The 14,154-nt window shown below is 37.8% G+C and overlaps 1 protein-coding gene across 7 annotated transcripts in view; it reads left to right on the top strand.

Moving 5' to 3' along the window:
* The first annotated feature begins 6,256 nt into the window (after nt 1-6,256).
* The window catches only part of SCEL (sciellin), a 47,943-nt gene continuing 40,045 nt past the window's right edge, over nt 6,257-14,154 (top strand). For 4 of the 7 annotated variants that reach the window (XR_015734572.1, XR_015734571.1, XM_087895489.1 and 1 more), the window contains exons 1-2: nt 6,278-6,417; nt 14,040-14,109. Coding sequence is in view for 5 of the 7 variants with exons in the window: in XM_087895489.1 (XP_087751615.1) it covers nt 14,067-14,109 (43 nt within the window). In the remaining 2 variants the exon portion in view is untranslated. Of the gene's footprint in view, nt 6,418-14,039; nt 14,110-14,154 lie in introns of all 7 variants that reach the window. The other 3 variants (XM_034417824.3, XM_087895487.1, XM_087895488.1) reach the window with 3 other exon arrangements.

Raw genomic sequence — 14,154 nt, 5'->3', positions numbered from 1 at the left:
GAGTGGGGTGGGAATCGAGATGTTACAATATCCTTCCTCTGCCACACCCACCAAGCCACGCCCACCAAGTCATGCCATGCCAGGCCATGCCACGCCCACCAAGCCACGCCCACAGAACCGGTAGTAAAAAATTTTGAAACCCACCACTGATCCATAAGCTCCAGCTGGCATAAAATGGCTATCCTCTGAACTATGACAAATTTCAAGGGTTCTGTATATGGAAAACGATAGCTACTAATTCTACTTCACAGTAGCCATGAAACCAGCTAGGTGACTTTGGGCCAATCAATCTCTCTCAACTTAACCCACCTCACAAGAGTTGTCGTGGAGAAAAAGAAAGAACGTATGTTGAGATATGTTCACCACCTTGAGTTATTTTGTAAAAATAATAATAAAAGGTGGAATACAAACAAACACACAAAAGTAACATGTCTGTCAAGCAAAATTCCCAGATAATTACAGGACAGAATGTACAGGACAAAAAACTACGTATCTCCACTTTCCTGAGTATTATAATTAAACCTTCAATCATACACAGTTTGGCTTGATAAAATGACTTGACTAATCCTTATTTTGGATTAAAAAGGAAACAATCTGGAAACTACCCATTATGTCTCCTCCAAAAATAAATTTTAGATTTCCTCTTCTTTCCATAACTATTACTAAATTTCTTGGAAGAAATATACAATTTCTAAGAAATAATAGATTTCTAATAACTATTGTTTAAGACATGGCAAATACTTGCAAAACATAACCGTAATATTGATTTTTAAAGTATACCATTATAGTCTGGCCATGAAACTCTTTTAAATATGGTACTTTTTAAAAGGTTCACAACGTGCAAATCTAAAGGCCTTTCTTGTAGTAAATATTTTGTACAATATTTCCAATCAGCTCTTGCCAGCATGGCAAGTATAGTAGGAATAATGAAGGGTAACCTCCAAAAGTGAGACAAGAAGCAATTGCTTTCATTGGGTTTAGTATTTCAGTAGTGAATGGGCCATGGAGAAGAATGAATTGAATGTTTAAATTAAATGTTATGTTTCAAGATTGACAGTAAAAAGCTTCTTAAACTGGTTTTACCTCTCCCAGTTTCTTTCCACTCCCTGAAAGTTTCACATACTGTAAAGGCAAGTTGCTAATGGACTAAACTCAAGTATGGTGATTTATCATGTAATGCATTTTAGATATTTAAGTACACACCCAAGTTAGGCATGTTATTAAGCTGCACTGTAGTTCAACACCTGAGAACTCTAATCACTCAATTTAGCTATGATTTCGGAATTGAAGTATTTCAAGAATAATATATTTCTGGCTTAACTAACTCTGCTTCCAGTTGACAAAGACAACAGTTTTTTCAGTGAGTAATTCCAGGGCAGAGCTGGAATTTTAATTTTAACTGGTAACTGAAGATACAAAAGTACACAAAATACAGCTGTATATTCTTGTTTTTTTCTTCAGGTTCTGCTGCGGTAATAGCTCTTGCATATTTCATTAAGATAATCTTTCTACTCTCCGCACCTGTGTAATGCTACTAAGCCATATAATGAATCAATGTGACACTGATCCAGATTGACACTGGTTATTATTACCATAATCTGTACAAAACATATTTGTGAATGTCTTTCCTAACCACTTTCCTCAAAATATGTTGGGTCAGAAAAAAAGGCCTTTGGGGTACTGCTACAAAGGACTACTATGGAATGCTTCAGATGGTAAGGATGAATTAAATTATCAACCATTGATTTATTCACTGATATAGTAAACGCCATAAAAATTTAAATTAATTTAATCTACATTCTGCATCAGGACTCAAATTTCAATAAACATTTCTTTACAGGTAATTATATATATATGTTTTCTGAGGTTTTTGCAGGTATTTATATGTAGGTCTTTGGTTATTCGGGTTTTCTCCCGCGTAAAATTGGAAGTGTCTTGGCGACATTTTGACGAAGACTCATTCGTCATCTTCAGGCTGGTGTTTTCGGCTTCGTGCTTCTAGGAGCACGAAGCCGAAAACACCAGCCTCAAGATGACGAATGAGACTTTGTTGAAACGTCGCCAAGACACTTCCAATTTTATGCGGGAGAAAACCCGAATAACTATATATATATATATATATATATATATATATATATATATATGTAGGTCTTTGGTTATTTGGGTCCTCTCCCACGTAAAATTGGAAGTGTCTTGGCGACGTTTCGACGAAGTCTCATTCGTCATCTTCAGGCTGGTGTTCTTGGCTTCGTGCTTCCAGGAGCACAAAGCCGAGAACACCAGCCTGAAGATGACGAATGAGACTTCGTCGAAACGTCGCCAAGACACTTCCAATTTTACGTGGGAGAGGACCTGAATAACCAAAGACCTACATACAAACACCCGCGAAAACCTGAGAAAACATATATATATATATATATATATATATATATATATATATATATATATATATATATATATATATAAATTTGGCCACATTTCTATTGCTTTTCTACTAAGAAGCTACTCAGATGGGTTATAACAATTTTTAAATTAAAAAAGTAACCACTGCATTATTAAAAATGTAATTATGTAACACTATTACAAAAACAGCAAATTACTAAAAATAACTTGGCTGGTTCTGAGGGAGACATCCCTAGGCTGTAGGAGGCACAAGCAAACTACTTCCATATTGCTAGCCCCAAAAGTACATTTTAGTACTTTTGTACTTGTACTAGTAAGGTAGTAGTCACTAAAAATCATATTCAATTTAAAGGAATCTTTAAAGTAATTTATAACATGAAGATAAATAAAAAGTTTTGTCTTTCTATCTTTGCTAAAAGCAGAGGAACATCCAAGTTCTGAAGGATGGGCATCTCAGTTTGGGAATATCATGGGAGAAGATCATATGCCACATGTCCATCATGAGGATCCTCCAAGGAGATAGAAGCATCCCCTGAGGGTTCAATAGCATCAACATGGCAGGCTCAAGCAAGATGACAGAAATCCTGCTGCTTTCCACGTGCCTGTGATGCATTCAATATACTTTTAAAAAAGGATGATTCAAAGATTCTTGCTGCCTGTCGCCACAGCATTTGAAATTGTTAGTTGCCTTAATGTTTTGACACAGAAGTTGACAGCTGAGGCATTACATGCATTCAGCTCGTGTTTATCTACTCATGAATTTTCTTGAAATTTGTGGGAAAGAAATGTATTGCCAAAAGCCTTTTCTACATTCACCGAAAGATCCTTTGCCATCTAAACCATGGGTTTGCTAATTTGATAGTGCTCTTTTTCCTGTTTCCTTTTTTCTTAAGGTGCATGCTGCATTTTTTCTTTTCCAGTGTTTGGCAAGTACAATCCTTGCAGTGGTCACCATGTGAAGGAATAGCACTCCAAATTGTTTTTCAATTGGTTTATCCATAATACCTAAAAGAAAAGCTTCAGGTTTCCTTAATATCTTAAGTATTTTTTGCATTATCATTATTGTGATTACCCAATATGTTGTTACAAGGCAACCATATATGATAAAATGTACCTGGATTTTGGTTGCATTTCCAACACTTATTAGAAGTCCCTCTATACAGGTAGTCCTTGACTTACAACAGTTCATTTAATGAATGTTCAAAGTTACAACAGCAATTTTTCACACTTACGGCCATTGCAACATCACCATTGTCAAGTGATCAAAATTCAGATGCTAGGTAACTGACTCACATTTATGACCGTTTCAGAGTCCTGGGGTCATCTTTGGCAACCTTCTGACATGCACAGTCAATGTGAAAGCCAGATTCACTTAACAACCGTGGGAAGAAAGGTTGTAAAATGAGGCAAAATTCACTTAACAAATATCTCACTTAGCAACAGAAATTTTGGAATCAGTTGTGATTGTAAGTTGAGGATTACCTGTACACTTTTGCTAGTCTATCCAGGGTCAAACATCAAAGATACATCATTTTGTAAAAAAATTCTGTCAATTCAATGTGAATTTAAATCCATTAGTCCATACATTTTCCCATTTATCTAGCATTATGTTGTATCGAAATTTTTTTGCCCATTTTATCATGCAATCTTTGACCTATTCGTCTTCCAGATTCATCTTGAGTAACGTTTTATATACTTTAGTGATCAAGTGGTCATCTCCAGAACATAAACCGACATCTGATTCAGATTTAACTCCTGCGAAAACAAAACTCTTTTTTGTCAAGTTTAAATCTTTCAGAAATTCTATAATAATTAAACCATTCACAGATAAATCCTCCTACTAACAATTAGTAACAAACCTTACTAATTGTTCTCTTATCCTTTATCTTGAATGGTGCCAGATCAGCTTGTTATTAAACTTGTCATTATGCCAGCGGGAAAGACAGCTTCCTTAGCAACTGGGAAGGGAAAAGCCCAGCCCCTGCCCACCACCCCCACAAGCCGCATTTTCCTCCTCTTGTGTGCACAACAAAGCAAGCACTGTGTCCCCTGCCTCCTTGTGCCCGAGGCCACCCATTCCTTGGCTGCCCCGATGCGTGTTTAAATGTTCCACACAACCAATTGGTCATGGAAAAGTATTCCTCTGTGATACGGCTGGGATGAAGGGATGGGGTCAGACCGCTGGCGGACCAGTGGCAGAAGAGGAGCGCTGATGGAGAGCCAGCTGAGTAGGAATGCCTGTGTTGGGTCAGTCATGGTGGGGGGGGGGGCAAGATGAAGTGGGCGCATTAAAGCAGCCGTGTTCAATTGTCCCATTCCAGAACTGGTGTGATGGCAGGGTACTATATAGTTTGCATTTCAACTTCTGTGAGGGAAAGAAGAATCAATAGTTAGGTGGAGATAAAAATGCCCTTCATACCGGAAGTGAAGCTTGAGGTAATTTGTTCCATGCTTCCCTCTGAAAAGCAAAAGGACGCCGGTCCCATAGGGCAAAGGGACTGGAAAAATGTGCCCTGGACTGGAACGCGTACCTGAAGGAAAAGTCAAGGGAAGATGGAGCCAAGAACAAAGAGGGCAGATAGCACTGAAGTACTGCGAAGACTTAGTTGGGGTTCATCTTAGAAAAGAGAGAAAGGTTAGGGATGCACCATATTAATTAATAGGCCATTCATTGGTATAATTCCTAAATTATTTTGTTTATATAACATCAGTACCTTGATGGGAAACCTGTGGCACACGTGCCTGAGGTGGCATGCAGAGCCCTCTCTGTGGGCACGCGTGCTGTTGCCAGATGCTTTTCTGGTTTCATGCGCACTGGCCAGTTGGTCTTTGCAGGTACCGGAGCACTGGAAAACGGCCTGAAAATGGCCAAAACCCAGGCTGTTTTTCAGGCCTTTTCGGGCTGTTTCCAGGCCGTTTTTCAAGCCGTTTTCCAGGCTGTTTTTGGCCCAGAAAACAGCCTGGAAATGGCCTGGAAAATAGTCTGAAAATAGCCCGGAAAACAGCCTGAAAATGGTCTGGAAAATAGTCTGAAAATGGTCCGGAAAACAGCCTGAAAATGGCCTGGAAAACAGCCTGAAAATGGCCTGGAAAACAGCCTGAAAATGACCCAGAAAACAGCCTGAAAATGGCCTGGAAAACAGCCTGAAAATGACCCAGAAAACAGTCTGAAAATGGTCCGGAAAACAGCCTGAAAATGGCCTGGAAAACAGCCTGAAAATGGTCCGGAAAACAGTCTGAAAATGGTCCGGAAAACAGCCTGAAAATGGCCTGGAAAACAGCCTGAAAATGGTCCGGAAAACAGTCTGAAAATGACCCAGAAAACAGCCTGAAAATGGCCTGGAAAACAACCTGAAAACAGCCCAGAAAACAGCCTGAAAACAGCCCAGAAAACAGCCAAAAAACAGGCATACATGCACCAGCCAGCTGATCTTTGGGTTTCCGATGCTCCAGCATGTGCATGTTCTGGTTTGGGCAGTTGGTGCTGAAAAGGTTTGCCATCATTGCATTAGTACATAAACAGGCTTTCCCATGTTCTGTTTCTTTTGGCAGCAATTTAACTATTGCAGCGAATATGCAATATTAGATTTGTATCTAATATTTGTATTATATGTAATTTTCCCCAAATAAAGCCTGTTTTTTTCCCCAAAATGTTATTGATATATGCATGCACATACATTTTATATTATGTATAGATATACACAAACACACTCTTTCATCTTATGGTAGAATTGCACCACACAGATACGGACATCCCGTTTTGGAAATGAGGCAAGTATCAGTGTAAAACAACAATAAACAATGGTAAGGTAGTATAGTGTATTTAAACTGTAAAAAGGTGCCCTCCCTCTTCCACACCTTCCCCCTCCTCCCAGCGTGACTCATCCCTACTGAAGAAGCAACAAAGCTGTGAAGACGGGTCGGGTAAAGCCAATACTACTCTTTTGTAAGCTGAACTGCACAACCAACAGTATTTCTGGGGAATCTGGATTTGGACACTGGTTGCATAAAGAGGTAAGCAGATATTTATAGACCGGCATGAGATTTTTTTTTCCAAAGTTTATGATATTTAGAAGAGCAGGGCAATTCATGAATTTTCCTTCTCTCTATTTGGATTTCATTTACCACCTCAGAAGCTCAGACAGGATGCCCAAATACAATGCCTTTGAAACTTCTGGAAACCTTAAGACGTTTTGGACTGTGCTCCTTTGTATTTTATTTCTGCTTCTCAAAACAATTGCTCAGAAGACGGGTTTTGTTAAACTTAAAATCTCACCAGGGAGAGTTAACCACGGGAGTAAAATTTTACACAAGTTACGGTATATCCTTTCTGTGGCATAATAGTAAAACTACATTACCATCTGTCTTTCACAGGCAAAGTATTAGATATTGAAAAAGTAAGGTTTAGAGACAGGAGAATGATTTAAAGGAAGGATTCACTATTTATTCTGCTTTAGTTTGCAAGAGCATAATATGCTGTTTAATAATATACTGTTATTTTTTTCAATATAATAAAGAATTAAGTTTGAGACTGTAAAAAAGTTCATTTAAAAAAAAAAGAACAATTAAGATGTTAACAGAAAACTCACACATATCAAAATTGTACAGAGAAACTATCTCATCCCATAGCTACTTACTATTTTAATTCTTTCAAGACTGAATCTTCATCTCCACCCAAATCCTGAAAAACCTGTTCCTGCAGCTTGCTTTATACTGAATAGACAAGGGATTTTAATTCTCATTTCGCATTCAAGTAGCATTCAAGTAGCATTCTTTTGCATATGTAATCTTGTTTTATAATTGGATTTATAATGGTTACCAACATAGAGAATGTAATTTCTAAGTGTAAACAGAGATGTACACCAGTTAATAATATACAATGTGAATGTTATGGGACAACCAGGGAGATGATAATATTGAAAATTGATTCTGGCTAATGCTCAAAGGAGATTTTTAAATCTTGCAAAATTTATATTGTCTTAAATACAGTTTTAGATTTCTCCATATATACCTTTTCCAGATGAGTGAACATTGTGGTTTCCAGCCCTTGCTGTCAAGATAGTTAGAAATTGTCTGAACTCTTATTCTCCACTGTGTTTTATGGCTGATTGGTGCTTTGAAGTATAGAACATAATAGGGCAAGATATGAACTGGTATAGAAATGACACCAGCATGAGGGTAGGGGATAAATGTTTATAGGTTAAAAAGTGATCAGTTGGAGATAGCTTATTGTCTTCACTTACCTTGATTCTATGTACCACTGTCTGTTGTGTGGAAGTTTTAACACAAGGCAGAAAAGCTATGACATGGTTTAAAAATCTTGCTTTTGACAACTGTATTTTGATCAATTTCTAGTTTGGTTCTTTTTGATTACCAAAATGAACACCTGCATGTTTTATAGTACTGTATAGTACCAAAGACATACCTGCCACATAATATAATGGTTTATTAATACAATCACAATTTTGTTATATATTTTCAAACTTAAACTTTATATTTTAAGATATTGGATGAGGACAGAAATGCAGAGGCAATCATTTTTACCTCAAGTGACTGATAGTTTATGACCAGTTTGTCATTATTACAATACTAGATGAGGGCTCACAAGATTCTTTTAAGAACTGCAGGTTTCTTGGAGAGGATTACTGCATTGTCTACATAGAGCAAAAAAACCCAATTTTTTTGGGATGTGTGTGATGATTTGGTTTATTTAACCATTTAACCATGTCATTAATGTAGAAACTGAAGAATAGGAGATGTCAGGCCTACCTCAGCTAGGTCCCTAGGAAAGAAAGACTCTTGACTCCATTTGATTGAAGGGATAGGTTCTTTTACTAAGGATTAGTGGTTGCAGCAAAAGCAAGACTAGAACGGAGTATTACCGCATACAAGTTACAAGTTTTCCCTTTCCATGGTGCTCCCCCCTTGACCAGATCGTCAATGTCCAATAGCATCCCAGTATGATGTTTTGGGAACTGCTTTGATGTCAGGCGCATCTTGAAACATCTTCACATTCTTTCCCAGACCAGGCATTCTTGGGCAACTGGATCAATCTGGTTTAACATTTCTGGTTCCTATCAGTGGCATTCCCTCCCTCCTTGCCTCCTCCTTCTTCCCTCCTGCACGTCTTCCCCAAAATTGCTTTGCCCCCCCTCCATTTATGGCAAGATGCCAGCAAGCTTAGAAAAGATGGCAGAGCTGACAGGAGAAATGATGGAAAATACATTGCTGAACTAAGAAAAAAAATCTCAAAAGTTTGTAGCCCAAAGAAAGAAAAATAGTAATTAAAAAACTCCCCCAGGTTTTAAACCACAACCTTTAATTATCAGGCCAAGTGTAATAACCTTTGTGTCATTTTAGTTTTATTAGTAAATTTTAGAATACATTTAGTGACAATAGTTATCATTGACTCAATAGAGGGAGTATTCGTGAGTCATAGATAGGAATGATATCCACAGAATCCTTCCTCAATTATTTATTTTTCTAACCTCTCTTCCAAGTCATTTATAAATAAATTGAACTTTACAGGGTTTTGAATGGGATCTGCAATATACCTCCAACACCTCCATTCTGCTTGACAAGAAGTCACTGACATACGTTAATTGAGTACAATTCTTAAATCAGCCCTGTATCTACTGTATTTAATCCAGTATAGTCCAATTCACATTTTACCATCTTCTCTTCTAAAACCCAATCCTGACTGTTTAGTAATTTGTTCTAGAGTTTGTTTGGCATTGACCCTGTAGTTGCCTGGATCATCTTCCCACCCACCCACCTTTTTTGAGTTTCAGAACTACCCATTCACAATTTAAACAACTATTAGGCAGACTTGGATAATATCTGAAGCTTTGCTTAGCCCTATATTCTCTGTCTTATTTTATCACTGATGATTTAAATGTCAAGGTGAATCAAAACTACACAGTATTGCAAAACACATTCATTTTATTTATACTTCTTGATGTTGAATATGATCCAAGAGTCTCAATTGTTAAATATTTGTAATGTTGTTGGCTGATATGTTACATAATTGCCAGATAATTAAGATTTTTCCATCCTATCAGATTGTTCAAGGTGACTACTCTGACCAATACAGATTTTGGCCTGATCATAAACCTTCAACTATTAAGTTCTGCTTTCTTACCCTGAATCTGCTTCAGGGTAAGGCTACACACACAGTGAGGGCTCCACAAAATGTTGAATATTAATAGAAAGTAATTTGGAGTCTTTCAGGACTATATATTATAAGAGGGGAAGCTAAAACTGTGCAACTATCCAAAATCATTTAACTGTGGTGTAGCTGTCAAAAAAGGGCTAGAGGTAGTCCTTGACTTATAACAGTTTGTTTAGTGACTGTTTAAAATTACAACGGTACTGAAAAATGTGACTTATACCATTTTTCATAGTTACGACCTTTGCGGCATCCCCATGATCATGTGATCAAAATTCAGATGCTAAGAAAGGTCGTAAAATGGGGCAAAACTCACTTAACAAATGTCTCACTTAATAACAGAAATTTTGGACTGAATTGTGGTCATAAATTGAGGATTACCTGTATCTGGCATATTCAATAACCAAAAAACAGACCTGTCCAGAGTTCAAGTTGACTATGAACTATGAAGTCCTTTGAAGGAACTCCTTTGTCAGACTTTTTCAAATGTAGAGTGGATAGTCTACTCCAGTTTGATATGTAATGAATCCTGGAGGGTGTTGGACTTGTTCCTTCTTCTATGACTCTATGAACTCATATTTTTAAAGAAGCAATTATACTCAGTCAGCTGTTGCCAAGTGTGCACAGCTGTTTCTCTTTTTTAAAAAAAATGACAGATTGCTTCCTCTTTTAATAGACCATAAGCAGCGCTTGCTCTCTCCAAATTAATGCACAAGAATCCAGTTTTCCTGCCTTACATTTATATATTTATTTCTTAGATTTTTATCCCACCTTTCATACTCCTTCCTCCTCCTATTTTCTCTATGACAACAGCCCCATGAGGGGGTTAGTCTGAAAAAGAGTGACCTGCCCAAAGACAGCTTATATGCCTAATATGGGACTAGAACTCACAGTCTCCTGGTTTCTAGGCCAGCATTTTCTTCTTTTGAACTTGCTTGTGGGTCATTTCAAGACTGGCTTGTAGCATTTATCATGGAGGCTAAACAGTTGAAGCCTGGGGGGCCCTAGATAATCTCCATATTAGTGCTTCTGTCTTCCTTCATTAACATACTAGTTGCATGCCTGACTAGACTATAGCACTTATGGTTCATATATTTTAAAAAATATATAATAGATAAAATATGTAAAATAAAATAAAATAGATATTTTCCTGACAATTAAAGCTCAGGGTGGCTTTAGAGAAGAGAGATTTTGTTCTTATCATTGTCTAATATTGTACTATTTGGCAAAGAAATGGACTTGCAATTCAAAATATCAAGTATCTGCAGTGAAATAGGAGTTGAAGGGCTCTTTCCTCTTCCTGTCACCTTGCCACCTTCTCCAAGTGGTAGGTCTTTTCATTCTTTTTCTTCTCATATTATAGATCAGGGGTGTCAAACTCAAGGATTCAGCCTGTGGGGTGCTTAGATCTGGCCCACAGGGCCACCCTGAAACCACAAAGGACTGGCCCATGGTGCTTCTGCCAGCAAAAATGGAGCTCCGGAGGGACACGTGTGACTCTCCCGAGCTCTGTTTTCACTGGCGGAGGGTTGCAGGAGGCGGTCGCAGCTGAAAATGGAGCTTGTGAGGGCGGCATGCAGCCTTCCCATGCTCTGTTTTCACTGGGAGAGGGTTGCAGGAAGCCGTCGCAGACAAAAAGAGCTCAGGAGTGTGTTTTCGCTGGCAGAGCACTCAGGTGCCCCCGACACAAGTGATGTTGAGTGTCCACTCCCACCTGGCCACGCCCACCCTGGCCCCCTGAGGTAAAACACAACCCTGATGCGGGCCTCCAATGAAATCGAGTTTGACACCCCTGCTATAGATGAAATCCAGACACTGCAAGCTCAATTAGAGCAGCAACATTTTAGTTAATATCAAGCCTCAAAACCAAATTTTCATTTATAATTATTTCCGACTAACTGTTGTTATAACACGAGGAAACTGAGAACAAAATGTGGATAAACTGTAAGTTTATCATTTTAGTTATTTACTTACTAAACAGAGATTGATTACTCAAGGAATGTCTATAGTACCTTTTTGACATAATGCTTTGATTCTATGACTTTTAACTGCCTTCCTCATTTTTTTTCTCCCTACAATAACTTTTACATCCTTTACATTCCTTCCTTCCATCTCATGTCTGAATATTATTCCTGTACTGTATTAATTATCATACCCTAATAATATTTTTCTGTGCAAACAGGATATGCTTATAAAAACTGAAAATAAACTCATGTGGATTTTTTAAAAAAAAAATAAAATGTGAGATAATAACAAAAGTAATAAATAGTCAAGTATGCTTCTAATCTTTTATTTGCAGTTTGGCACTGAGTTCAGAGTTCGGAATTTGTAATTTCTATGACTTATTTGCATTATTTGTTGATCTCATACAAAGGGGTGCTTTCCCCTTAGGAGAGTCCCAAAAAGGTGTGAAAGATTGGCAGCCGTTATTTTGCCAAAAAGTTTAAATTAAGGCCTTGAGAAGGGAGGTGATCAAGATAGGAGAAGGAATAGCCATGGGGGACAGCAGAGTTCATACCCACATTATTTTCTGCAGTTCAGCAGTGAGGAAAGGCTTTGAGACAATAACATCCAAACTTCAAAAGCTTGTAAGTACTGTGGACCTAAGGAAATGGCCTGTGTTGGCAGAATGCTTAGCAGGTTATATATGTATTTTTCTTTTCATATTTTCTTACATTATACTATATAAGCCTTGAGCAAAAAAAGTATGAAGGCTATTGCTTAATGCACTGTAAGCCGCCCTGAGTCTCTGGAGAAGGGCGGCATATAAATCAAATTTTAAAAAAAAATTGCAGTGATTTATTTATTTATTTATTTATTTATTGGTTCGATTTATATGCCGCCCTTCTCTGGAGACTCAGGGCGGTTTACAATGCGTTAAGCAATAGCCTTCATACTTTTGTATATACCTGCTTAGTAGGGCTTTGGGCCCCCCTAAGCGGTGTTCTTTTTTATACAAAGTCATCTTATTGCCCCCACAATCCGGGTCCTCATTTTACCTACCTCGAAAGGATGGAAGGCTGAGTCAACCTTGAGCCTGGTGAGATTTGAACTTGCAGTAATTGCAGGCAGCTGGTGCTACTTAACAGCACTTTAGTCTGCTGCGCCACCAAGTTAGAAATAAAGCTTACAAGTTCTGTGTTCTTTTGATAAAACTATGTGAATGAATGGTTTTGTAATATGGTATAAATGGAAAGGACAAATATGTTTGTTTATTCTATGATCAGCAAGCTAAATTCTAAGTTGTATATAAACGTGTTTGAAGTCAGCACAGCAACACCAAGTTATCCTCACAATCATTTTCACACTTAAAATGAAAAGGTGTCAAAAAAAGTTAATAGCAATAGCACTTAGACTTACTGTATATACTGCTTCACAGTGCTTTACAGCCCACTCTAAGCAGTTTACAGAGTCAGCCTATTGCCTCCAACAATCTGAGTCCTCATTTTACTGGCCTCTGAAGGATAGAAGGCTGAGTCAACCTTGAGCCAGTGAGACTCGATCTGTTGAACTGCTGGCAGTTGCAATACTGCATTCTAACCACTGCACCACCACGGCTCATTAATATTCTAGGGATGCTGCTGGAATCTCCTTGAACATTGTTGAACATTGTTGCTGTTGGTTTACTGGTGATTCTTCTCTCAGCTGCTGAGAGAGTCATGTTTCTACCCGGTATTGACTTTTTCCTCTACGACTAGAGTTGGAACAAACAAGTTGGCTTGGGACATGCCTGCAGGAAATACAGATAAATACACATTGGCTTATTTGATGCTTTTAAAATCAAAAGTGTAGAAATCAATGTCTAATTTTTAATTTGAAGGTCTAAGTCACATTCCAAACATTTGCAGGTAGTACACTTAAACAATGTTTTATGTCCCACTAGTGAAAATGGGAAGTAAAGGGTGTTTCTCAACAGAATCTAAACGAAAGTGGCATAAGCAGAAATTTGGGAGGAAAGCCTACTAATGGCATTTTGGTTGCTTGAACTTAAAATATAATAATTTTGCAAGCGGTTGATATTTTGAAGCTTGCTATATTTTTCATGAACAGTTCTCTCTGTTTTCTACACTTTCCCATGGAGATAAATTGAAATTGAACCCATAAGAGATGGACTTCTAAAATTATAGGTATGTTGCAGTTCTTGGCTCACTATTACAGTATAAAAGCAGTCCTCAACTAAACAACTACAGTTGGGACCAGAAATCCAGATGTAAGTCATTTTGGCTATGCTCTTTCCCGACTCGGAGGCAAAATTCAATGAGCGCTAGCTGCAAGAGCATTAAAGGAAATTATTGGGTTCATATCCTGATTAAATATAACTGGTTGGCCACTATGGGAACAGAAACCAGTTTGTGTGTCATCTGATCTGGCAAAGTTTTTGTACGAGGGTAGTGCAGGAAAAGGATGCATTCTGATGCCATTTTCTGGTTTTTGACCACTTATTTTTTGTGTTTTTACTTTATTTTAGGACGAACTGGATATAGCCCTGAATAAAATGTCAACATTCATTGTAGGAAAATCACAGCATAACAAAAATGGTAATATAATTCCTCTTTCAGTTTTGTTTCAATTGCACTGATTGA

This window comes from Pantherophis guttatus, chromosome 5 (genome assembly GCF_059756535.1).
Source record: "Pantherophis guttatus breed Tessera chromosome 5, ASM5975653v1, whole genome shotgun sequence".
NCBI lineage: Eukaryota > Metazoa > Chordata > Lepidosauria > Squamata > Colubridae > Pantherophis > Pantherophis guttatus.
This window is presented reverse-complemented; position numbering and strand designations above follow the sequence as displayed.